This window comes from Nerophis lumbriciformis, linkage group LG08 (genome assembly GCF_033978685.3).
Source record: "Nerophis lumbriciformis linkage group LG08, RoL_Nlum_v2.1, whole genome shotgun sequence".
Lineage (NCBI taxonomy): Eukaryota > Metazoa > Chordata > Actinopteri > Syngnathiformes > Syngnathidae > Nerophis > Nerophis lumbriciformis.
In genome coordinates, this window is record NC_084555.2 from 33751510 (window position 1) to 33777877 (window position 26368).

General features: G+C 38.7%; 1 protein-coding gene across 3 annotated transcripts in view; it reads right to left on the reverse strand.

The window, feature by feature from the left end:
• Positions 1–26368, reverse strand: part of eif2ak4 (eukaryotic translation initiation factor 2 alpha kinase 4) — a 63903-nt gene that overhangs the window by 26446 nt on the left and 11089 nt on the right. For 2 of the 3 annotated variants that reach the window (XM_061968720.2, XM_061968723.2), the window contains 27 exons: positions 22426–22506; positions 22184–22329; positions 22013–22113; positions 21552–21709; positions 20628–21166; positions 18155–18270; positions 14500–14654; positions 13963–14402; positions 13824–13896; positions 13661–13750; positions 13457–13579; positions 13236–13340; positions 12181–12244; positions 12007–12086; positions 11793–11894; positions 11666–11716; positions 11317–11553; positions 11086–11161; positions 10690–10811; positions 10396–10445; positions 8971–9139; positions 7960–8076; positions 7781–7846; positions 7523–7693; positions 7313–7447; positions 7000–7107; positions 5936–6064 (listed from right to left, as the gene is read on the reverse strand). In XM_061968720.2, coding sequence (XP_061824704.2) covers positions 5936–6064; positions 7000–7107; positions 7313–7447; positions 7523–7693; positions 7781–7846; positions 7960–8076; positions 8971–9139; positions 10396–10445; positions 10690–10811; positions 11086–11161; positions 11317–11553; positions 11666–11716; positions 11793–11894; positions 12007–12086; positions 12181–12244; positions 13236–13340; positions 13457–13579; positions 13661–13750; positions 13824–13896; positions 13963–14402; positions 14500–14654; positions 18155–18270; positions 20628–21166; positions 21552–21709; positions 22013–22113; positions 22184–22329; positions 22426–22506 — 3804 coding nt within the window. The remainder of the gene's footprint in view (positions 1–5935; positions 6065–6999; positions 7108–7312; positions 7448–7522; positions 7694–7780; positions 7847–7959; positions 8077–8970; positions 9140–10395; positions 10446–10689; positions 10812–11085; positions 11162–11316; positions 11554–11665; positions 11717–11792; positions 11895–12006; positions 12087–12180; positions 12245–13235; positions 13341–13456; positions 13580–13660; positions 13751–13823; positions 13897–13962; positions 14403–14499; positions 14655–18154; positions 18271–20627; positions 21167–21551; positions 21710–22012; positions 22114–22183; positions 22330–22425; positions 22507–26368) is intronic. The other variant, XM_061968721.2, reaches the window with a different exon arrangement.

Consider the following 26368-nt stretch of genomic DNA (forward strand, 5'->3'; position numbering starts at 1 on the left):
CACCACGTATGTCCCATCTTAGTACAAAGGAAATGAAAGTAGACATTGTGAGAACTTAAAAGTAACACATTAAAATAAGACAGAGTAAGTGGGCTCAGTGTTTCACAGGGGTTAAAATCAATACAGAGAACTTGGGTTTGCCACATAAGTAAGAGGAGTGTGAAAAGACTCTTGATTGGTTTTACTCCAATCACAAAATGCATCCGCTATAATCGAGACAAACATTAAAAAAAGGACCAGCTCATCATCTAGGATGTTTAATATTTTTGATTCTGTCTTGATAAAGTATTTGTGCACAATGTTATGACGGCTTAGGTGAGAGTCTGTTGCGGAAAGCTGTAGTAGACATGAAAAGTTAATGGGGGTGTCAATAATATATTAACTTGAGGGTTAGAGTTTAAAATAAATGGGGTGAAAAATTGCCCTCCAGCTTACTTGCACCTTCACATTCATAGCACTGATCTATGGAATATAATTTTTTACAGGTGAAGTTCCAGATGAAGAGAGAGAATTAAATCATCACTGTGATATATTTAGACTTGGATTTGCTTTCTGCAGGTCTGGCAAGGTTTTGAGTAAAAATGGTCATTTGATAACATTTCCATCATTGACGATGGGAGAAAAAAAATCATATTTTTATTGTATTCTGTATTTAAAGGGGACCTATGATGATTTTCCTCTTCTGACTTCTAAATGTTATAATGTTGGATACTCGCATTAACGCCAAAGTGTCACATCATAAATTCTAAACTTGAACACAGTTTTGAATGCCTCTGAACGCTGTTTGAGTAGTTTTTTTTAACAGTGAGCCATTTGTGACATCACAGATTTACAGATGCACAATTGTGGTCATTCTCGGACATGCTTTGTCAGAAAACCTCCTTTCCCACTGCTGAGCCGACACAAATGAGATTGCTGCCCAGAGCTTGTGTATCATTCCTTCTTGCTTTGTGCGCTCCCGCTGTCTATAAAATAAATTATTCCGTGTTCATTTGTCCATGACATTTTAATTAGACCATTTTATATACCGGTATTATACTTAATGTCAATATATTTTAGAAAGTGCTATATATATTTGAGACAATACCGCCATTATTATTTTCATCTAATCTTGGCATGTATATAACAACATCAACATGTGAAATGCAGTGACATAAATGCTAGTAAAAGCAGCTTTTTTATGCAGCGCTGTATTGATCAAAGAGTGGGCAAGTACATAATGTTGTGACCGATTAATCTATATACTATTTAAGAAGTTTATTTATCTGAGAGGAAATAGTGAATAATCAATTAGTCATCATCAATGCTGTAAAATTACTATTGGCTTGTGCATTTACAAATGATCAGCTAAAAATACACAAATCAACTTCACTTATAAATATTGAAAAGGGTGCATTCAGAAGCTCATCAATAATTATGACTTTATAAGACTTAAACTGCTAAATTCAACATTACATATGTATTTGTAAAGAGTTTATTTTAGTTCAGCTCTCATTGTCTGACAGTATAAAACAGGGGTCGCCAACCCGTCGATCGCGGTTGACCAGTCGATCTTTGGAATCCTACCAGTCGATCACTAAAAATATTATAAAAATAAACATGTATTAATATGACATTAGTGACACCCCCATCTGTAGAGTGACCAACAGGTACGGGTATTTTAACCCCTGAACACACCCACATGCCTCGCCTCTCTCTTTTCAGCCTCATGAAGCCGCAGCCACACGCCCCCAAGCACGGCAGCATACTTCACCCGCTCGTCTCGCAAACGCACATGACGTGCACAAAAAACATCGAGTAACAATGCATTTAGGCTGTCTGTTGCAAGAAATTGTATATTTTCTAGCATCTAACATTTTAACAACTCTTTCCTCAAGCACGATCATCCGCCTGCGACGGGAAGCTAACAAACCAAATTCTAGAGTTCATGAACAATGCTCCAAAGTACTGATTTTGTGTTTATTTATATATGCAAAAAATAAACATTGACATGTGCAAAGGCAGTAATATATGATAAAACAAGGCAGTAGCGAAAGAAGAACTTCCCTGTTTATTTCTTCTTTATCACACAGGAAAAAAAACGCCAGGTAAACAGCTGATTGGACTACTTTCGGCATTGACGTATAGACTAGACTAGACTTCCTTTTTATTGTCACTCAAATTTGAACTTTACAGCACAGATAAGAACGAAATTTCGTTAAATAAGCTCGTGGTTGTGCAGGATAAAAAAGCAATAAGGTGCATATATAAATAAATAAATATATATATATATATAAAATATGTAAATATATATATATATATAAAATAAATAAATATATATATATAAAATAAATATATATACATATATATAAATAAATAAATAGATTACTGTACAGATAAATATATTGCACTTTTTCACATGCGTCCACGTACTGACACGTATAACAACTATGTGACTTGCGTCCCATATGTGACCATAGAATAAACAAATATAGTACAGTACCAAGAATATAGTGGCCATAGACAGGTAGCTTCTACGGCCGTGATGCCCAAAGTGCAGCACAGCGACCATCTTTGGCCCGTTTGTCATTGGCCCAAGGCACATTACAAAAAAGGCGCAAAAATTGGGCAAACAGCAAGAAGCACAATGAGAAAAAAAATAAAAATGTTGATCAGCCAATAATAACACAAAGCTTTCTCTTTCAAAAACAAAAAACATATACACACACATACATGTAAATATGCATATATACACATACGTATACATACATATACACAGATATATATACCGTACATAAACACACACATGTATATATATATATTTATATATATGTGTGTATATATATATATATATATATATATATATATATATATATATATTAGGGTTGTACGGTATACCGGAACTAATAAAGTACCGCAATACTAATTGATTGAAATTGGTACTATACTGTCTTTGAAAAGTACCGGTACCGTTCTTTCATCTGAATACCACTGTGTGGCGGTGACTACAGAGCCCAGGCGCATGATGTTGAGTGTGTCAAAACGCATACACAAAGTGCATACAAGCAATAACATCTTGGAGAGGAGGAATGGCAAAAAACAACAATTCTGCTGATAAAGAGGTTGTGTGAAGCGCAATATGGAGGGATTTGGGCTTCAAAACCAACGATAAAGGTGACGCTTTAAACAAGGAAGCAACGTCCTTCAAGTGTTGCTTTAAAACACGCCTCGCCAAATGTGGTGATTAGTATTACCACCTTTGCTTCAAACTTAGGTAAACATTTAAATAATAAGCATTCAATTCCGCACAATCAGTTTATATAGTGACAGGTAATAATGTTGTCACACCTGTCCTGGGGTTCTGATCCGGTGCAGATTGTAGTAGAGCAGCACAGGGCAGACGTTCCCTTCAGGGTCAATGTTTTCGTCGGGTTAACACCCTTCACTTTACACGCCAATGAGTCTACTAAGCTCCGCTTTCAGGTCACAATGACGAGGCTGCCGATTTGTGACAATCTGATTGCATTATTATTAGTTTTGCAGGACACAACTGGACCCGTTCATCCTTCTACTGCGCAGTGCACGCGCTACCTCTCTCTCTCTTTACTCGCCCACCCACTCACTGACGTCACTCAGCCAACACAAAGCCATTCTCACAAACACACACGCTACTCTCATAAGTAAACTAACTCCCCTGTTGTGCACATGTAGATACATAACATGTAAATACATAGACGCGCACACAGCTGCTTGGATTGATGCCAAATATTAGCGGAGTTAAGACCCATCTAACGTCAACTAACGCAAGTAAAATGACTGAATTTGGTAACAAATTGCTATACGCCGAGAAGATCTTCTCCATCTGCACCATGCTCATCGGCGGTATGCCGGACGACTTGTATGGAATAACGTGATTGGGCAGGCACGCTGTTTATATCGTGGGAAAGCGGACGTGAAAAAAGGCTGTCCTCACTCAGGTCCGCATGGAGCTGGAGGGGGCGTGGCCTCCAGCTCCGGCTGAAAATCGGGAGATTTTCGGGAGAATATTTGTCCCGGGAGGTTTTCGGGAGAGGCGCTGAATTTCGGGAGTCTCCCAGAAAATTCGGGAGGGTTGGCAAGTATGGTACTAACTAATAATTGCATTTTTCTTAAAGCACAGACCAGGAATGGCAACCATAAATCATGAAGCATTTAATATAAGGTCAATAAAGATTGTTATTATATTCTAACCTAATCATTTATAATGGCAGACAATATGTAATATGTAATATGGATAATTGTAAATTGTTCTTTGATTACAACAAGAAAAGCCCAATGTGTTTATTGCCCATTAATTTATATTTTAACCTTCTAAAATTGTTCTTTGAGTGCAATAGGAAACATGTGAATTGTAATGTAAGATTTTCTGTTAAAATAAAGCCAATATTGACATTTTTTGTAGTTCCCTTTAATTTGAAAAGTATCAATATACATTTTGGTACCGGAATCGGGACAACCCTTATATATATATATATATATATATATATATATATATATATATATATATATATATATATATATACAGTATATATATATATATATATATATATATCCCCATCCATCCATTTTCTACCGCTTATTCCCTTCGGGGTCGCGGTATATATATATATATGTATATATATATATATATATATAGTTGACAAAGGGGTCTCAGGGGTCACGGTACAATATTATTGCAGTATTTGTCCTTATTGTATTTGAACAAAAACATACTGCTAAAATGTTCTAATCATATTTTTGAATACAAACGCGTATATCTAAATGCAAATAATTGTGCAGGAACATACACTGTTTCAATTTAAAGTCATAACTTACAGTTGATGACTTTAAATTAACAATGTAAACATCCAGTGAAACAATAATGTACAGTTTAGTGTCTTTCAACTTTTACATATGGGAAGTGGTGTCCTCTACAGTGGTATTTTTTTTATATCAGGTTGGAAAATGTTGTTTCACCAACTGATGTTCGGCTTCGCTGGCTTCAAATATATTTGCTGTGTGGTGGTTTGAGGTGGCAACTTGACCAGTCCTGCCTTCCACCCTAGTGCAGCTGGAATAGGCTCCAGCCCCCCCGTGACATCGGCTTTGCCAGGATGCACACTTTCTTACCTCTTCCAAAGAGGTTATGTTTTAGCCTGGGCTTGTTTGTGTGTTTGTTAGCAACATAACTCAACCAGTTATGGACATATTTAATATCCAAAATCAATTAATTTTATCTACGATGAGTATGAACACACTTCACTTCCTATTTACGGCATTCAACGCCCCCACCTTGCCGGTCCGTCGCGCAGAGTATTCTGAGACATGTAGTTTATTTACGGCTGACACCAAAACACCAGAAGAGAACTACACTCATCAAGTTTTCGTTTGATACCGTCACACGTCACGGTATTATTGAAAAGACTTTGAAACCAAAATACCGCAGTATTTATAATGCCGTTACAACCTTACTTTATACAGTTTATATTTACAGATGCTGCTGTCTGGAAGAAGCTGATATGGCTATTATTAAGTGCTGACAGTTGTATGACTTCTCTAGACATTGTGATTTCTCATATCAGCAAGAAAAATAAGAATTCCATCCAAATAGCAGTCTTAGCCCTTATCATGACATGTAAAACGATCAAGTTAAAGGCTTGACTTTAATGCTTATCAAAATTGGTTTTGGCTTCTGTTCAACACATCCTCTTTTGTGTCAGTGTGCTTCAGTACATGCCTAATTGCAGTGAGTGGCTGCCATGTGATATGTACGTTAAAAAGGATGTGTTGATTTATTTTAAGAAATATTAATTGGAATATACACTATAATCTAATAGGAATAAACAACAGGCTATTAAAAGAAGTCCCACATGGTTTCATATAATTCAATCAAACTTTCCAATGAAAAACAAAAAAAAGCCGTTAGTCAGTAACAAACCTGTGAGACATCGTAAGAAATGTCTGCAGAGACACCGGCACTCCAAAGTTTCTGAACAACACTGACTGCTCTGCACATGGATGAATATCCCACTGGCACCACAAGTACATCACAGGAGCTTGCTGATGGCTGAAGGAAAGAGCAGAGATTACCTGGACCATTCACAAAAACAAGATTGAGGCATATTATCCTGTCACGAACATACTTAATTTTCCATGAAAATTTGACTTATGCATTCAACCCATCACTGAACATCATAAGATGAAACAGAAACTTATTTAGCAGCTTGGCCAGGAATATCTTTGTGAGAATCAAATCAACAGGCCTTCACAAGCCAGATTGAAACTACTCAACCAATGCTTCGGAATCAAAAGTCTACACGCATCTAATTCTAATGGGGGTCCCAGAGTACTCGAGCCTATACCAGCTGACTTTGGGCGAGAGGCAGTGTGGACCCCGGACTGGTTGCCAGTATATAAACAATCATGCACACTCTCATTCAAACTTATGAACAATTAAGTCTACAATTAAAAATGCACGTTTTGGGGACGTGGGAGAAAACCAAACCCACACACGCACGGGAAAAACAAGAATACTTCACAAAATGATGGTCCAACAGATACAAAAACCATCAATCTTCTGACTGTGAGGCAGATGTGCAAATCACTACTCCACCATGCAGTTAATAAAAAACAGCCTGTACAAAGATAATAGCATTTTTTTTTCAAATAAAGGTTGAAATAGCACTAAATGATGCATAGTACCGGTACATACATTGTTTATACAGTATATTATACTTAGTTTTTGAAATTTTTTTCATCTCATGTTGCGAATTATTGTAATTTACATATGAATCCATAATGCAAAGCATGATTTCGTTTACCATTCCACATATCAAAATGAAAACCTAAAACTATTATTAAGTTAATTACTATTAATAGAATACTAATATTGACATTTATTAACATGCTTTGAAGCATACAATGAGGCAGAATTAAATGTGAAACTGCTGCTCCGTCATTAGATTTCGACATTTGGGATGATGGTGAACGTGTGTATCTCACTGGCTCCTCCATGTTGGCCACCACAGCACAGACTTTGTCCACCGCCACACTGGCACCCACTGCAGAGGGGACTGGCACCGTAGAGGAGGGCCCACGAAATTCCAAGATCTGACCGTAAAGACATTAAACTTTAAATTACAAATTTTGCAAATGTGATATAAATGACTGTATTGAAAAATATTAACGATGAAAGGTTTAAACATGTAGAGTAAACTTATGGTTAGTTTTAAATTCTAGTTATGTCTATGAGTGGTCATATCACCCATAATTATGGATGTTTGTCCATTTACAAGTGATACAGTCGGTCATTTACCAGGTGGTCATAACGTCCTCCAGCAGCCAGTATATCTGGTACAGTCCGTTTCCGTTTCCTGATAAAGGCCACAAACTGGAAAATAATCCCAGAGTGGTGTTGCACCTTGTAAACTAAACCTAGATTGACTATTACCTGTAAAAATAAAACATCTGCATTAAATGGGGGCAAAACACAAATGGTTGATTTATTTGAAAGAGACGCCATTACTTGCTGTTTCACTCCGAGTTTTTGAAGCAGCATCGTGACCTCCTCCAGGTCCTTAAGGCCTTGCTTAGCCAGCTGCGTGACGGCAGTCTTCTGCTTGGTAAGTGACATCAGAAATGGTGCCACTTCCTTCAGAGTTCCCTTCTGTTCTATGTACTTGTACAACACCTGCAACTGGACACAGCAGCTTTGATTAAAATAAAGTAATCTGCTGCTGGTGCAGTAGGATTTTGTGTCCAGTTAAACCCTGTAGAAACTTACACTGTTGGTTGACAGTGAAAAGTTGCAGAACTTTGCCTCTACTTCATGCCTGGTCAGCTTTTCACACTGGAACAGAGTATAACAGGACACCATATTTATCAAAAACACGAGTGTGCATATTAAACCTGGGAAAACAAGTCATGTTGGTAGCATCTTCCATGCATATGAAAAACACTGACCATGGCATCACATAGTATGTTGGAGGCCTGGTTCAGTTTGTCCTCAGGGATTCCGCTGTGCAACAGGATAGCCTTTAACACGCTAGTATGGTTCAAGTATATGTTATAATTCCTTTCCTGCAATTACAACCACAAAAACACCCAGTTAACGCTTTAACAGTGAAAGTGAGCAATCATTAGTAGACCAGAAATTCCCCGAAAGGGAAATGCACATATACAGCTATTTCCTTTCTTTCGTTAGCAACCTCTTGAATTTTGATCAATATAATTAAAAGCAGCAAGGTTCTGGATATGATACTATACAGGAAACAATACATTTTGCATGACTTTTGACCTTAGTGATCTACAGCCTGAGTTAGGTATTTATTATATTCAATAGAATTATAGGTTTGACAAAGTTTTAACAATACATGCGAGAAGACAATCAGCTGAAAATTGTAGCTGGTACGTATGACCACCATGTGTTGGACCCTATTCAAAATAAATACGGTGCTTGCTCTAATAACAAAGTAATGCATGTCTACTCTACAGTAGCTTTTCATCATTTAACTTTATAGCCTAATGGCCTTAACAAGATGACTGTAACATTTTGATTTAAACAGCATTTACAGAAGTTGGGTGGCTCAAAAGACACTCTGCAGGAACCTGAGTTAACCGGTTTCACAATACATGTTGGTCTGAACTGACAGCAATGGGAAGTGTGGACAGGAAATGGATTTTGCAGGGAGGGAGGAGAGGAAGTGGAGTAAGCTGCACAAAACAGATTTAGGGTGTCTATAATAAACATGGTGTAAATCTGTCAGACTTTCTCACAGCTTGGTATGTTCGGCATGCGAGTGGGAAGTTCAAGGGGGAAAGAAAACAAACAACACCGGTTGATATGACGGCAGTCGTTAGAAAGGACAAGAATGCATCGAGCCAGTAAACAAAATGTTCTGTGTAGTTGTGAAGCAAGGCAGGGCAGCACAGCACACACTGATGTTATATTAAATGCTATATAAGGAGAGAAACCTGAAGTGCAGGGAATTCCTGGACTATTTCAGAGATGGTGTAAATGGTCTCGGCATCTGGGAGAAGGCTGTTGGTGACAGGTGTGATGATGTCAAAGGCACACTCCAGAAGTTCCCTTGGGTGAGAACGATCCAGCTTCCTGGGGCGAAACACGCGCTCAATGCTGTACCTTGGAAAAGAGAAACATACATGTTTGTGATTTTTTCAACATAAGAACTAAATGACAAAAGATTACTTGTAAAATATTTAATATAGGAACGAGCTTTGGAGGACATTTCCTAATTGATAATCCTGCATAATAATCCAAACTAAATAGCAATTAGTGATTTTTTCATTTTAATGGAATAAATGCTGTACCAATGAAACCATGTTTTTGGACATTTTTATCTATGGTCCTATACGAAATGTTTTTTTCTACAGTGAATTTTACAATTAATAGTTGTCTCAAAATAGACCTCTTTGCATGTAAATTAACAAACCACCTTCCACAATATAAACTCCAACTGATTGTTGTTGGCAAATAATGTATGAACAACATGTCAAAGCAGCTTCTGAATTTATTTTTTTTAAGTAGGCCTGGGCCGATAATACATTTTGTTGGGCCCACAAACTGGCGAAAAACTATTTTGTCAGCATTATTTTGAGAACCATATAAACACTAATGTAATCATATAATATAATTATACAAGTATTACTTTCAAACACGTTAACTTTTAATTTCACATTATTTTTACCAGTTATTGGAAGGTCAAGAACATTTGATTATCTTAAATAAGTAAACAAACAATAATAATACAACTGACTCTCAATCTGTGTTATCAAAAATTGCACTTCAAGAAATATTGAAAATCTTGAAGTGTCATTTTGACTCCAGTTAAAAAAAATGGGTCCGGTGATTTGTTTTGTTGTTGTTTTTTGTTACCATCACTTACCAACATATTGGGCATACTTGCTCGTTTGTGCGTGTTGATAGGCTCAACTTGCCCACTTGTTTGAAGACGAAATATTGTCACACTGGACATTTGGCTCTGCAATCATTTTTTCAAATTGTGTTACCCTGTGGTGCTTCTTACTAGCGAGCCATGAGTGTCCATGCATTCTGTCTGCGTAAACTAGCAGTCCCACCTCCGCCGACCAAGACAAAGATTGTGGCTGACCCACTTCCTTCATTCTACTGTTGAATAAACACACTCAGGTGTCAAGATCGATGCACAGAGTGAACCCTCTTGTACCCCATTTTAAAGCGAAAACAAACACAGACACATGGCAATTTATCATAGAGAGCAAAGTTTTCAAAATCACTTTCATTTATCATTTCATTAATTGATTTATTGACCCAGGCCTAACTAAGAGACCATTTTTTAGCTAAACATTGTCTCACACCCAACTTCACCTTACTTGGCATTCTCTAAGTTTAATATTTACCTTTTTAGAAGTGTTATGTTGTTTCTTGCGACAAATCTTGCAAAAGCCATCTGAAGTAAAAAAAAAGAAAAAAAGAAAAGTGAATCTATGGATGTACTGATATAATAACAATGATGTTGGTGCATACCAGGCTGCAATCAATCATAGCATGTAAACAACAACCGAGTCCCTTGTGATTTCTGAAAGGTAGCTGCTTACAGCATGTGTTTACATGATGGCAAATATTTGAATAATTAGGGTTTGTTTGCTTGTGTGGAAATGCAACATGTGTTGTGCAAAGTGTTAAGGGCTCACGCGAAGGTCATAAGGTAGCGTCACCAGCATGCCGCTGTGGTCCATGAAGCAGGCAGGCTCACTGCCTTCATACACCTTCCTGTTTCTAGGGAGCAGCAGCGGTGTCTGCAGGCGTACCGCACCTGATGACAAGCATAAGACAGGGCTGCAAGCATCTGCATAAGATAATATGACCCTCACCTTGAAAGAGCAATTCAATGATGATCATAAACGAGTAAGTACAGCTGGAGATCATTAGCAGTGTGAACCAATACAACACAAGCACCTGTGTTTTCTCTTGTGCATCTAAACAGTGCATTTATTGTTTAGCCACCACTCAATGGAGCAGATGTCAGTGTCTCAGAGGTCTGCAAAGTAAAGTCAGAGTCTCACACGCACAAAGCCTCCTACACTCACTGTGCTTCTTGAAGATCCTGGTGATTGTCTCATACACATACTGCTGCAATCTGGCACTGCTGAAACTGAAGCTGCCCTGGGGGGGAGACGAAACAAACAGCCTCTGTTAAGGTCGGAAGGCATTGATTAAGCAATAACAGGCCTTCGTAGGGAGAGACACATGAGAAGGAAAACAGTATTTGTACACTAACGTATTTTTGTCAACTTTAATTTAGCAAACAAAGGTCATACCTTGTGCAGGTCTATGTCATAGGTGAAATCCATGACTGGTGAAGTGATCTGAGCAAACAACTGGCCCACCATGCTGCGGTAAGCTTTGCAATTGATATTGGCCATGGTGTGCTGCAACACTTCATGCAACTCTGACTCTTCCATCTGGGATGGAGGCAGGAGCTCACTCTTCAGCAGCTCCTGGGCAGTGGGGCGCAGTGCAGGGTCATGCTTCAGCAACCACTCTATCACCTTCCTCTGAAATGATGACAAGCATATGTCAATCCGGGTTGATATGAGAACACAAAACATATTTTGATAAAAGAGGGACCATGTTTATTTGCAATGCTGTGTAAAGAAACTTTTTTACTTGAGTTCCTTGCTCGTATGCACTAAAGTCCTCCGGGAATTGGATGGCCTCCTGCAAGGGGGAAGGAGATGAACTAAGGAACACATCCCAAAACTCTCTCTATGACGATCGCTGATAATGCACCTACCACACGGAGCTGGCTCAAGACAGATATGCGCTCTGCTCCAGTGATCATAGGCCGATAGGACATCTCAAAGAGAATGATGCCCAGGCTGAACAAATCAACTTTCTGAGAACACAAACACACAAAAAAAAAGCAATCAACTGCGTGATTGACTACCAATTACACATTTATAACCAGCTGCACTTTCTTAATATTAGATGCACACAAAAAACCTCACTTGGTTGTAGGTAGCTTTGGTATTTCCTTGAACTTCTGGACTAACATAGAGGGCTGTGCCAACCATTCCAGTCATGTTTCCTACAGTTATTAATAATGGAAACATGTGAGAGGTAGAAAAAAACAGTGAAACGAGACAGTTGTTTTAATAAAAAAGAAAAAAGTCTCTTTGCACCTGTTGGGTCCAGTTTTTGCATTGCTGCTGAACCACTCTCCTCCACTTCAAATTTATCTGCAGCCTGGGAGAAGCGATAAAGAGCTTGTAAATTACGACAGTATACTGTGACATAGTGCCTGTCATTGTTTTATACATTTTTATTGTGTATCTGGCTACACAAGATAAACATTGTTGAAATAATACATCATTGACAGCATCAATCCAAGTTGAGCATCAATATTAGTGGTGTCCCGTTACTTTTCCACTTCCGATATGAAAAACGCTAACCTATTTATTAACTGGAATGGACTTTTGATGTCTTTAATTAAATTGAAGTGTAGTGGTGGTGAATTGTTTTGGTGATACCTTGAATACACAATAATTAATTAAATTAAGCGTATGACTCATGACACATGTGAATGATCCCAACAAGAAGGTTATAACTCTCTAGTAAACTTCTCTCTAGGAGACTTTGTATACCTAAGTAATATGCAACTATAATTATTTTATACCTGTGGTATTTTAGATTAACCTGACTCTCGCCAGATCCTTGTAGTTCGCTGAGCTCCACAGCTCAGTTCAGCGAACTACAAGGATCTGGCGAGAGTCAGGTTAGTTTTAGATTGCATTATGGTTCAATTAAGAAAGGTTAGTACATGTTTAGCTTGTGTACAGTAGCTGCTAGTAGCCAAGAGTATAGCCTACCATGCTCACCTTCTATAAAATACAAGAAATGACCAACCTTGTGTGCATATTGGAAGACATTTAGCTGCTAAGTCTGTCAGTCTTTAGAAAAAATTGCAGGACTGCTTGTATTGGCGCTTATATTGAAAATTTTAGACACTCCTAAATACTATCAAGTGCAAATGTCTGATATGAATCTTGAACTGGATCTTTGTAGATTGTCTACAGCTATAGATAAACAGTTAAAAAAGCTACTATTGTTTCAACTGAATTGCAGTCACTGATGCAGAAACAAAATGGTGTTTTCTTGTGTAAGAAACTGACAATATAAATGTTTGACAAGACTTTGACTATATGGAACATAAAACTCTTCATAGATTAATGCCTACCACACTGGCCGGATGGTCCGTAGCCAGACCAAAATCACCAATTTTCACACGATCTTGATGGTCAAGGAAGATGTTGACGGGCTTCAAGTCCCTGTGAATCATTCCCTTTAGGAGATGAGGATGAATCTCATTACTTTTGGCTGATTCTAATTTAAAGTTAAGGTTCTAGTAATCCAAACGCAAGTGACAAAAAAAATTGATCAAAATGTATGATATCAAACCTGCTCGTGGATGTAAGCAAGACCGTCTAGAATTTCCCTAAAGAGCCTCCATAACCGATTCTGGTCCTGATGCAGACCTTGGTCTATTGTGTCTCGCAAAGTGCTTTTTTCACAGTATTCCATCTAAAAAGGAGGGAAAACACATGGCTTACAAGTCTGACAGCGACATCTGGTGGCAGAAGAAGTGCATTGGGGGATGCTTACTTGTATATACAGGTAATGCACAACAACAAGAGGTCGATCCGTGTCTGCACTTGTCGTTGTGCCACTTAGCGGCCTTCTGCCAGGTCCACCCTGCAGCAGGAGACGCCAAACATTTGTTTCATTGACTTGACAAAAGTAAACTGGATGTGGTAAACATTCGAACCTGTGACATCTCATCTGTGCTGTCATCACCGTTGTCAAAAATTATGTCACTGATGGAGTCGCTATCTGATGGCCTAAATTTGAGGGAAAAATATCAAAGTTTCTGTTTCAGCAGCAAGACTTAAAAAAAACTAACTCACAAAAAAGAGGCGCCAAAAACGTCGTCTTCATCATCATCATCATCATCATCATCATCACTTGACTGATGTCGGCTACGCTTAGCAGTGGAGGACCTCTCAATAGACGTGGACCATTCCACGGAGCTAGATAAAGCAGGAGGAGGTGCAATGTCCTCCACATTGTCAGGAAGACCAAGCTCGTTGAGCCGAGCTACAGGATTCCCACGCGAAAGCTGCTTGTCATCAGTGCTCAGTGGCTCAGAACTGTCGGTGTTGCTGTGCATCTCCGTGGCCGGCACTTCGCTCTTTTCGATCCATGCATTGTAGTAGCGCACAATGTTCTCATGGTTAAGACGTGAGAGCAGTGTTACCTCGCCTTTGATGCGCCTGAACTGCCTGCTGGCGGGGTTGACCTCGATGCGCTTCACAGCATAGTAGCATCCATCAAGTTTGTTCTGAACCTAAACGTGAAAGGGATTTAAAAACAATACACAGACATTGGTACCATAGCTACCTGCTAGTGAAATTTTCCATGAAGATTAATCCAGACAAGCATACCTTAATAACAGCGCCGAACGCCCCTTTGCCCAAAAGTTGGAGTTCCTCAAACTCACTGAAGTAGCGGGAAAACTGTCTTAGCACCCCAGAACTGAATGGACCGTTCAGAATGTGGCCGTGTGGGATTACAGAAGATGCCAAATCTACTGCAATATCTGAAAAATGGGTAAAAATTCAATTGTAAAAATACAATATTTACCGTAAAACCATTTTAACACTAACTTGAGTATTAAATCTATACATTTATATGCTACTTATATACCGTAGTAGATATTGTTCAAATTTTTTTTCCTGATATTTGAAAAGGCATACTTCTCTTATACTCTACTAATGCAGTGTGGTTGGTAGGTGTACATATTCATAATAGTACTCTGACACAGGGTTGTCAAAAGTCAATTAATCGATACATGGATACCAACTGGCAAAAATTACATCGATGCCACCTTATTTCAGTAGAGCCACGTTAATTCTCGGCATATGAGCACAGAGTCAGCGCCAAAAAATAACGGCTGCTGACTTAAAAATATAGCACTTATTCGTGGAAGCTTGTCACGAATGCGGATTTGGTGCTTCCGGTTTGTCCTTGCTCGTAAACAAGTTATAATTAAAGAGAGGCTGTATGAATCATAACTTGCATCATACGCTTAACAACACACCTGCTTCGCCGGATAAAGAAGAAGAGATCCGTGTTGCCATTATATCGAGGTACCATTACAAGTGAAATGAGAGAAGGAAGTGTATTGCATCATGCATTTATTCGCTAATCAAGCACCAGAGTTTCTGTATGTAGCAGTAAATATAATTTAAGGCTTTTTAAATGCCTTTTTTAATGCTACCTAAAACAAACGTAATTTCTGTCTTACTGCAGATAGTTATTAGATTAGATTACAACTGTCTGTATAGACAGAATTGTAAGCATTTGACAATGATAATCTTAGGTGTAATAATCTTAGTTGTAATAGTTGAAAAGTTTACATTAACTGTTACTCTCTAGTGAATTAGAATTGACTCACAAGACTGTTTAATCTGAGTATTTATTTGTATTTGCTTATCTTTCTGTAGTGGTAGCAGAAACTGCCAGTTGGGGTGGTGACAGCAGAAGTTGCTTTGTTAACTGCTGTCTGCCTTTAATTGTTGAATTGTGATTAGCTAATAACGTGCGATTCCGTTGCATTGACGCCCATTGAGCACAGTTTGGAAGTCTTTTTGCACACACTGCAGAACACCTCTCTGGGTTTACAATCGACAGGCTTTAACCAGGTTTTGAAAAGTTAGCCAGCCAGCCACCTTTGCTGAAACTTGCAATTTCCCAAAATGTTTTCCTTTTGTTGTATTGTAATATTTTTATATCAATTGTATAGGCATGTGTAACTGAGGCTAACCAGTGTGGGTTTATTGATTTTGACTGTACAAACTGTTTAACATTTCTTCAAAGTTCCGTGAGAGGTAATCAAGTAGGGCGGCAGAGTGCAAGATTTTACAAAAGACGACGACAAAAGTGGCACGCACTCCAGTCCAAGAGAGCAGCTAAGTCAAAAACGTGCAAGTTTGAAGTGATCACTTTGTTAAAAGTTTGTTTGATATACTTTTAATGTTAAGTATTTCTCATTGAAATACTATCTTGATATTATTTGTATTTTAATTTTTAACAAACAGAAACCAGAAAGGCAGGGTCAATACTTCGTCAAGAAAGGTACTTCTACATCTCCCGTCTTGTTTATTTTGAACACAAATCTGTCAGAGTACATTTGACAACAGGACAAAAATCAAATATGGCAATGATTTAGTAATTGTTACTTTGTTAAATGGATATGCAGTCACGGATGTCAGCTGCCGGGTGCTATATTGTTGAAGTTTGTTTACATGGACGCGTCCTGGCAAGACTCAAAGTTGAATCATGAAATGCAACCTTACCGAGCAAAAACGATGCATATTTATTTTGGAGCGTTTTGATACCCATTTTTTGACCCAGCCACACACAAAGAAGGTGTAGACCTCCATGATTTTCTAAGTTTCCATCGGTTTTGCTGTGTAGAATGACGTATGGCGCACAAGATAGTTTGATATGAAATCCACCGACTGATAATCCTTCATATCACTCGATAATTAAAAAAAAAAAAAGTACAGGGATATATTCTATTGCATAGTTAGAATTTAAGATCATAGCTGCTTTTTTCAGGAAGATCTAAGCCCCTTGCGTACTCAAGAGTTTGCGCGCTGCTTGCTGTCCAACAGCCATTTTGACTTGGTTGAGCACCGTTTTTTTTCACTTCCGGGAAAAAGTCACGTGACGGAATACAATCAGTACCATGCCTACAGTTGTTTTTCAGCGACAGGAACTGGGATACTTGTCAGGATAAAGGGAAAGGTGAATGCAGCAATGTACAGAGGCATCCTGGGTGAAAACCAATGCTTCCTATCCAACCTGATGCAGCTTCAGAGCTGCCACAAAGAGGAATGGGTGAAACTGCCCAAAGATAGATGTGCCAAGCATGTGACATTGTATTCAAAAAGACTTGAGGCTGTAATGTCTGCCAAAGATGCATCAACATAGTATTGAGCAAATGCTGTGAATATTTATATTATTTTTATTTAGCCTTTATTTAACCAGGTAAAAATCCCATTGAGATCAGAGATCTCTTTTCCAAGGGAGACCTGGCCAAGAGGGCAGCAGCAAGGTTACATTAAAAACAGTAAACAACACATAAAACATCACATTTACAACATTAAAACTTGCTCACATGACACATGTGCATACAGACAAGGTAGACTCCAGTACTTTCACAGAAGCTTTAAACTCACTCAATGTAACAAGGATTTGAAGTTTAATATTCGATTGTAGGTTATTCCAAGCCATCGGTGCTGAAAACTTAAATGCTTTCTTGCGCAGTTCAGTTCTTACTATGGGGACGACAAATTGCAGAACATTGATTGAGCGAAGATTGTGACTTCCTTGTTTCTTTGTTAAAAGACAAGACAGATAAGATGGAGTGATACCCAGAATGGTTTTGTAGATGAAAACATACCAATGATTGAGGCGTTGAGCACATAAAGATGTCCAGTTAACCATTGAGTATAACACACAATGGTGAGTAAGGGGAGCGCAGTTGGTGATGAATCTCAGTGCCCCGTGGTACACACTATCCAGCTTGTGGAGACAACCAGCAGTAGCCTTCATGTACAACACATCTCCATAGTCAATAACAGGTAAAAAGGTTGTTTCCACCAATTTTTGTTTCATACTTATGTAGATGTGATTTTTTTTTTATTGTTTACTACATTTGCAAAAAAAATTTTAAAAACTTTTTCACATTATCATTTTAGGGTATTGTCTGTGGAATTTTGAGGACAAAATGGATTTATTCCATTTTGGAATAGGCTGTAACTTAAAAAATGTGGAAAAAGTGAAGCGCTGTGAATATTTTCCGGATGCCGGATCTTATTGGCAGCTGCTACTGCAATTTAAATTTTATGCAAAATGATGTCGAAGGTTGAAACAGTTTGAAACAGTTTTCAATAAAGTGTTGATTTTAAAAGCACATTGATGCAGTTTTTATTTTTGTATTTTTACCGCAGTATCAAAAATTAAAGTTATTGGTATCAACTACTGAAAGTGTGGTTATTGTGACAAGTTCAACCCTAGTGTGACAGTTACCTTCTGGGGTGATTTCCTGGTCCTGAAAAGGGTTTCTAGGCGATGGAGGCTTGAGGAAGTCGTGGTCCAAGAGTTGCTGCGTTGTCCATCGATCTACATCATTCGGGCAGATGCACCTATGAGGAACCACAGTACATTAAGTGATGTTGCTATGTAGACGTCTATTAAAATGCATCTGCTCGCCCTAACCAAACAATTCTTATTTATATTTCGGCTCCCTCGCACCTTGGCAAGGTCGCTGATGATAACTTTCCCAGTGAGGATGCTGCAGTGAGCTGTACACTTAGCTTTTTCACTAGTAGCACAGGTGATACTAAATGAAAACAATTAGTAGCACAAAAAACATTTTGTAGCACAGAAAAAAATTAGGAGCAATATGAAATGTCTTAAATATCACAGTTTCATTATTAACACTCAAACAATGTACACATGTGTACTCATACATATAAACACTACTACTGCAATACTCAATTAAACACAGGAAAACTAAACCTAAACTGTGCTCGCACTGTCGCGAACACGAGTGTAGGGCTGGGTGCTATGTACCATGACTCCATCCATCCATCCATTCATCCATTTTCTAGCGCTTGTCCCTGTCGGGATCGCAGGTGTGCTGGAGCCTATGCCAGCTGCCCTTCGGCAGAAGGCAGGGTACACCGTGGACGAGTCGCCACCTCATCGCAGAGCCAACACAGATAGACGACATTCACACACTAAGGCCAAGTTAGTGTTGCCAATCCCCAGGTGCATGTCTTTGGAGATGGGAGGAAGCCGGAGTACCCGGAGGGAACCCACACAGTCACGGGGAGAACAAGCAAACTCCACACAGAAAGACCCAGAGTCCGGGGATCAAACCCAAGACTTGTATTGTGAGGCGCACGCACTAACCCGTTCCACCGTGCTGCCCGGACCATAACTCATATGTCGATATAGTTTGGCCCATAAACTAAACCATACATGGAAATAATCGTTGACGGAACTAAATATCTCCACCATGCCTTGATTTTAAATTTTCAGCACTGATGGGCATCCCAAAAACAAACAGGTACCAACAAGTAAGAAAAGTAGGTTTTGCATAATATGATCCCAATTTAAGAGGTGTTTTGAGATAAGAAAAAATGAAAAGCCTTGAAATTAATATAAGAAAAGTCAAATATAATCTACAATCTTCTTTAAACAAAAACATTTAGCTATGCTCAATTCTTCGGCTAACAAAAACACAAAAAAACAGAACGTGAAATAAAGTGCCCTGGTTTAAGAGAACATATTTAAACATCAGCAGCAATATGAAAACAATTGACCTTTAACAATTATTAACAGCAGTTTTTATAGGTAAACATTATTACAAGACATACACACAAAGATTTTAGCCAGGAACACCAACCTGCCATGCTTCATGATACTGTGTGACAGGCTGTTTTGAACATTACTTTTAAAAAGTCATTATAGTTACTTGTTACTTTACCAAAAAAGTTATTGAATTACTAACTGAATTACTCCTTAATAAATGTAATTAATTACAAGGCAAAGTAATTCATTTGTTACTGAATTTTTTTTAATATATCTGGCAAAATACAGTTAAGAAAAGTTTCAGTGTGTGCGTGTGACTTTTAAAAGTCGGTACCTGTTTCCTAGTGATGTCAGCTAGTCCATGCTCGGCATTTAGCTGGAGCTGTTTTTGTTAGCTTAGCAGGCTAGCAGTGGTAGTTTGTCTGCTCTGATGTCAGCTCTTTGGAATCTTTCACTGGTTCGTGTTACCTCTGCTTAATAAATAGATTTGATGTGCTTCCATGGCTGTATGCTCTTGTCAACAAACGGGGTATTGTTTAGATGGCACAATTGTCACTTCAATCATTGGTTTGTTGTTCAATATTACCTCTGACCCTCATAGTTACTAGTGTGCAGTACAGTTTGTTTCAAGTTTTAAGGTACTGAAAAAAATGTACTTTACTGACCTGTTCCTCCAACTAAGACCTTGTTTATTATGTATTGGAAGACTTGGAGCTTACATACAACCCCGCTACAGCTACAGCCCTGCTCCCCTCTGTGCATGGCGCAGGATGAGGGAGACACGTATAGCTGTCAGCGCGCACAGTTATCGGTGACACCTCTGCGTCAATCAGTTGGTTATGGTTATAGTTTAGGTTTATTTCGAAGATGTTATACAGATAGGCGGAACATTTACTTTAATTTGGTAAAATTTGGATGGATTTATTTCAGGAGCAAAACGCTACTTTTTTTTCTAATACTTGCACAACCTATTTTTTGTCACAAATGCATCTAAAATGCTCGCCCTGAGCTAATCTCAGTTATGGATGATCGGCAGCATAAACCTCTTGATGGGAACATCCCTAGTGTGTTTCTTTAAATAAACTCATCTATAAACTTTTTAATGGCATACACTTTATTTTTTATACAGCGCCTATACTGAACCCAGTGAAGTGTCTCAAATTGTATTTTCTGTTATACATACTTTTGGAGGAAGTCCTTGAAGTCAGTCGGCAGGCTGGAGGGCACCGTCACTGGATACTCCTTCACTTCTTCGCCTTGACTCAGAGCCAGCAGAGTAAGCCCCAAGTTCCACACGTCCCCCCTCTTGCCTGTCTTGGCTGGCATCGCCGTGTCTTCAGAGAAGCGCACATGTGCCTGCTCAAAAATATCTTCCTTGCAGATATCTGCGAATCTCTTTGATAAGCTGTAATCAGTCAATCGAATATTGCCATCAGAGTCCAGCAGTACACTGGAAGCCCCCAGGTGTTTGTGGACAACAGAGTTGGAGTGCAGGTAGTCGAGTGCAGCCAGAAGCTGGGCAGTATAAAGACACAGTTTGTCCAGAGGGACGGGCGTGTGATTGAGGAGACTTTGCTTTAAACTGACGCCTCCAATGTGCTCCACCAGCATGTCCACCACAAGGCAGTCTTCCTTCTCGCTGGAGCTAAGCGCCTTATAGTGCACCAGGTTTGGGTGCTCCAGCCGCAGCAGGGAATTGAACTCGTTTTCAGCTGCGTGGATCTTCACAGGAATTAAAGGGTCAAGATTAGTCAACAACATCGAGTACGATTTTACCACCATTGAAATTCATACCAATAGCTGCAAAATGACTAGGTGCACAAGATTTGTGATTAGCAGTGAAGACAAATGGTTGAAAATTGCAGTTAACTTGTAACATCCACATGAATTTTGAACCGAGCCACCCCAAATTAAAGTTGGGAGTGCTAAAGCAATCACAGCCAGTGTCTAATGTGACATTAACTGCCAAGACCATTTTACATCAGAGATTGCTTTCGTGTGTCCAAATCATATAAAAAATAACACTTTAAAGAATAACTGGTGGAATACTGATGAGTAACTTTGTCTGAGCCAGAACTGTGAGTTACATCACAGTGCAATGTAATACCTGTTTTTTACAGTTGTCAATCTTGCTTTTCTCCTGGCTGGTGAAGAAGGTGCCCATTTTCTTGCTCCAAAGCAATGACCACTCATAAATGACAGCAAAGTCACCTGAGTTTACCTCAAATCCATTATAAACATTACGGCCGAGCCTCTTACTCACTCCTGTGTAGAAGATCAAATACAGGACAGTAAAAAAAAAATATATATCTTACCAAGGACGCTCTTACAGCTTCTTCTCATGGCTAGGGCTGCAGCTTAAATTTTTTTAAATAATCAATTAATCTATCGATTACGGTAGTATGTCCAATTTATCAAGTAATCGAATGAAACACACTTAATAGCTTCAATGTGTATTTTAGGGGAAATAGTTGGGGGAAAAAAATGTTCTGCTTGCCATAATCTTCTTTTTTTTTTTTTAAATGCTTTTTTCTAATCGAATGAATCAATTAATCCTTGCAGCCCTACCTAAATGTCTTCCTCTGTGCACAACAAGTTCTCCAAAGGTGCTGCTGTAGAAGTGAAGACGCTCCTGCGTGTGTGGGTTGTCTTCGTTGATTGTGTCACGTCTGGCAAATAAATTAAAGGTAATACCTTCTCTTTAAGAAAAAAAGCCTCTCAATTTTAGTATTTGCATACCTGTGACGAGAATTCGATGTAGTCCGACGGCGGTGTGCGATTCCTTTTCTGGCATCTGTGACATCAAGAGGAGTCCCACATGGACTAGGCGGGCTCTTTCCCAGGATAGTAGCAGGGATAGACTCTTCCATACTCTCAAGTTGCTCCTATGATCATCAGCCCAGCATAAAATGTGTATCAAAATAAACAGTACATCTGAGCTAAATTTTTTGTAACTGACGGAATTTATAACGCTCCAAGACCTGTTTCACAATCTCTTTTCTCCTCTTTTCCTCTCGTTTTTCCTCTTCTCTTCTCTGGATTTCAGCCAAGATTTCTTTTTCCTGCAAGAAGGAAAAAGATTAGGTTTTGACAAAACTTATGTGAGCAAATGAAATAAATAATTCAATACAAATGAAAAAATACAATTTTCTCTTCGCAAATAAGTGAAAAAAACAGACAGTTAATCTAAAAGGCTGTTACAGAAAGAGTATGCTGTAAAAGGTACACTAACCACAATCAACAATGTGACCTCTGACCCGAGCTGGTTTTAAGCATTTTGGATTGGCTGCCATATAAAACAAATACATTTGCATTTTTTTAACAATACAGCTGCTGTGTCACTGGCACTCATTGAAGGTGGACGCTTCCTTTCCCTCTCCCTTATCTCTCCTGCTCGCTTCTTTGTTTTGTCTTGTCTTAACTTTTGTGTTACCTCTTTTTGCACTGATCTCTAAAATCTAAACAATGGAATTGATCAACTGGCCTCTCAACGAAATTGAAAATATCTTGGGTTTGGGGGAACCTGCCCCTCTGGGACACACAACGGACTTGGGAGAAGAGGAGTTCCGCGTGCCTGGTGAGCCTTTTAGTCGAGACGTTGAAGATATCTTCCTATTCGGGGTCATTAAAAAAGGACATTTGCTTAATGGAGAAAGCGTTGCGCTGGTGTATGGACAAATTGGAAGACGCTGGCAGCCGTTCAAAGTACCCTAAAGCTGCCACAAATTATTGGAGGATGCGAGCAGAACTGTGGGCACTCAGACTTTTGCGATTTTGGACTTTATTGCAAAATTGGCCAAATCTGGAGATGCCGTCTGTTCTGATGGTGAAGTATGATATATTTGAGGACCAGAAATACACAATTAAAGTGACAAGTTTAAATTCATTTTTGCTCCACACCACACACACACACGTACCACACCCTGCATCCCATGCCTTTGACGCTTCGCCCCCACCTGGTATGACAGAAAACAGAGCAGCGCCCCTACTGGTTGGCTGCTTTGGGCCAGATGCCCTCCCCCTCACTACTTGTTGCAAGTCTCAAGTTGTATGTCGTAATATGTATACAGTATGTGCTTTGCTATCAAGTTTTTTTTCTCACTCCAGACTGGGTCCCTGAACTGCTGAGAGAAGTCTGAGATCAACTATTTGTTTACTCATCCTCCCCGAGCGTCTACCTTTTCCCCAGCTTTTATGGTGCGCCATAAGTGGCGACCCAACAGCTTTCTTGTTCTGTTACCATGTACAATGTGTGTCTAATCTTGAACAGGTTTGTGCTGAAAATTAACTTTTGTTGTACATATGCAATGACAATAAAGATCCATCCATCCATCCATCTCATGCTTAGAGGGTGCTTGTGTTCGAAGAGCCATGATCATTGTGATTCACCCACCCTCTTCCATTAAATTATTTTTTAAATTCTCAAATTCAAAAAAATCTCATTGCGAGCGCATGGACATGTGCTATAAGTGTGCATGCCCGAAAACGAGACAGCAATGATGTACAATTATTAAATCTAATCAAAACAACGTTTCCTGGAGCCCATGCGGAAGTGTTGTACCAGCAATTGTAATTGTGACTAATAAATACTACTTGTAACATAAGCTAGTTGGTGGTTTAGTTATATTTTTTTGGTTTTTAAAAATGCAACTTTGAACAAGTTGCAAACAGCTTCTTTGTCCATTCACAATCCTTATGTGAGACAAGCACACATATAGTTTTCTTTTTTATGCATTCTAAACTCGTAAATAAATGCTAGCAAAAGTCAGCTAACAATGGAGGTAATGGGATTCAAACTATTCCACCTGTAAAGCGCTCTAAAAAAAACTCTGTCATTGTTTTTATATACAGGCTGCAAGTACAGTATATATGTAATGTAGTTACAGCCACATTCAAAATAACTCATGTTATTTGAAGCATACAGCAGCGCATTAACTTCACAGATGCATCACAACATTTGCCATTTCCTTCAACAACTTCTAATCATGGCAGACTTCAAGAGAGCCAACAACAGCTGCGTTCAGACAAATGTTGATACAGGACTTTATATTTTTGAGCCCAAATATACGGAGGATGAGCTACTAATTTTAGAAGCTGAGCGATAAGCAGATCGAGCAAGTAGCACCATTGCTAAGTGCTAAACAAGAAATACAAACGACAAACATAATAAAACAATCACTTACTGTACAACGTGTGCGCTCACTGGAATGCCGACTGATGGGATGTTTATATCTTCCCGTTTAGATGAAGAATTTATCATAATCCTCACGCATTAAAAAAAAAAAAAAAAGTGACGCAAAAGAGCGTCTTTTCTTGTCTTTCTCACCACCTGCGGGTATAAGTTATGTGTCAAAGTTGACCAATTTATGGCAACAACCTTCTACTGTACAAGTGGGGGGCATGGTTTATAATCTAAAATTGACTTTTACCAACTCCAAGGCAATTCAGGAGCTCAACGGCTCAGTATGTCAATAACTGCAAGTTAGCTCTTTGTGATCACTGCGCCGCTAAAAGTAGTTCCCCTGTGTTAGCGCTTATAATAACAATATCGCTAATAATTGATTAACATTCAGGTCACAACATGTAATGGAGTATGTTTTTAGAGGGCTTTAGCTGAATTGTTAGTCACCTAGTACTTGTCGTATATTACAGTTCGAATGCATTAAAAAAGAAAGAAATATGTGTTCTTTTCTTACGTAGAGATTGTAAATGCTGGGAAAAATTCCCCAAAAAGTGCACATCCTCTTTAAGCAGTGAACATTTGCAATATGTCAGTTACAAATTGTGACTGAGATGAAAATGAGCATGAGCATTGATTGGACCTTTGGCCTGAGTTACGTTAAGCATCTTGAGACAGATAATATTAAAAAATCAACAGATTTCCTGCAGAAAAAGTATTTGAAAACTGATCACTTGATTGAACGCTGGGGCAAGGGAATCATATCATAAAGAAGCTAAGTTTCACACTGACAATCTCCTGTTATACATTAAAGGGGAACATCACTTTTTTGGAATTTTACCTATCGTTCACAATCATTATGAAAGACAAGAAGACAAAAGTTTTTTTTTTTTTTCCGCTTTCTAACATATAAATATCGTCTCGTTCTCGGTGGCTAGGAATACAGCTAATGGGAGCAATCAATTCTACCTCTAAATCACTTTAAAAATACATTAAAAACCATCAACAATACTTCATTTGCGTTCCGTAACCCGTATAATAACCAAACTGTAGCGACATTGTTATTGTAAGAGCGAAAGTCTTTTTCTATCGTAGTAAAACATCAGCGTGCTTCGGCATTAGCCTTAAAAGCGAACTACGGCAAGAGATAAACGCGTTTGGGTTTGTAATGCACAACACTGAGATACGACACCAATTTGCACTGACTGAAAAACATGAACAATCATATTACAGTATTTGTAAAGTATTAGCCAAATTTCATGTTTTGTTTGTACACAGCTAAGCTAGCCAAACAGCGTATGTACTGAAGTTGTAATAACACGCATGGCGTGCTGCACCTATCATGATCGATATTAAAGTGACTCACTCAATGGGACAGTTGTTCGTCTGGTCCAGCTGGCCGGGGACATTCTCTGTTAATTATCGGTAAGCAATCCATTTATGTCGAAATAGCTTGACTCAAAGTTCCATATTTATAGCGTTAAAATCGCTTTCATCTCCATCTCCCGGCTTCCATCTGCTCCAACGTCTCACTCTTCCTTCGTGCTCGCTTCTATAGGTAGCAGTATATGTAGCTTTAAAAGTATAAGGTTATAAATCCTCATTTGTCCAAAAATAGTTGTCTTCGTTGTGTTACCAAGTCTACCATGATTAGAAAACACACTCGTGTTTGATTCCGGAAGTAGGAACACACATTGTTGCCAGAAGTCAGATGTGCGCTGCTATGGAAACAGAAATCAATGTGC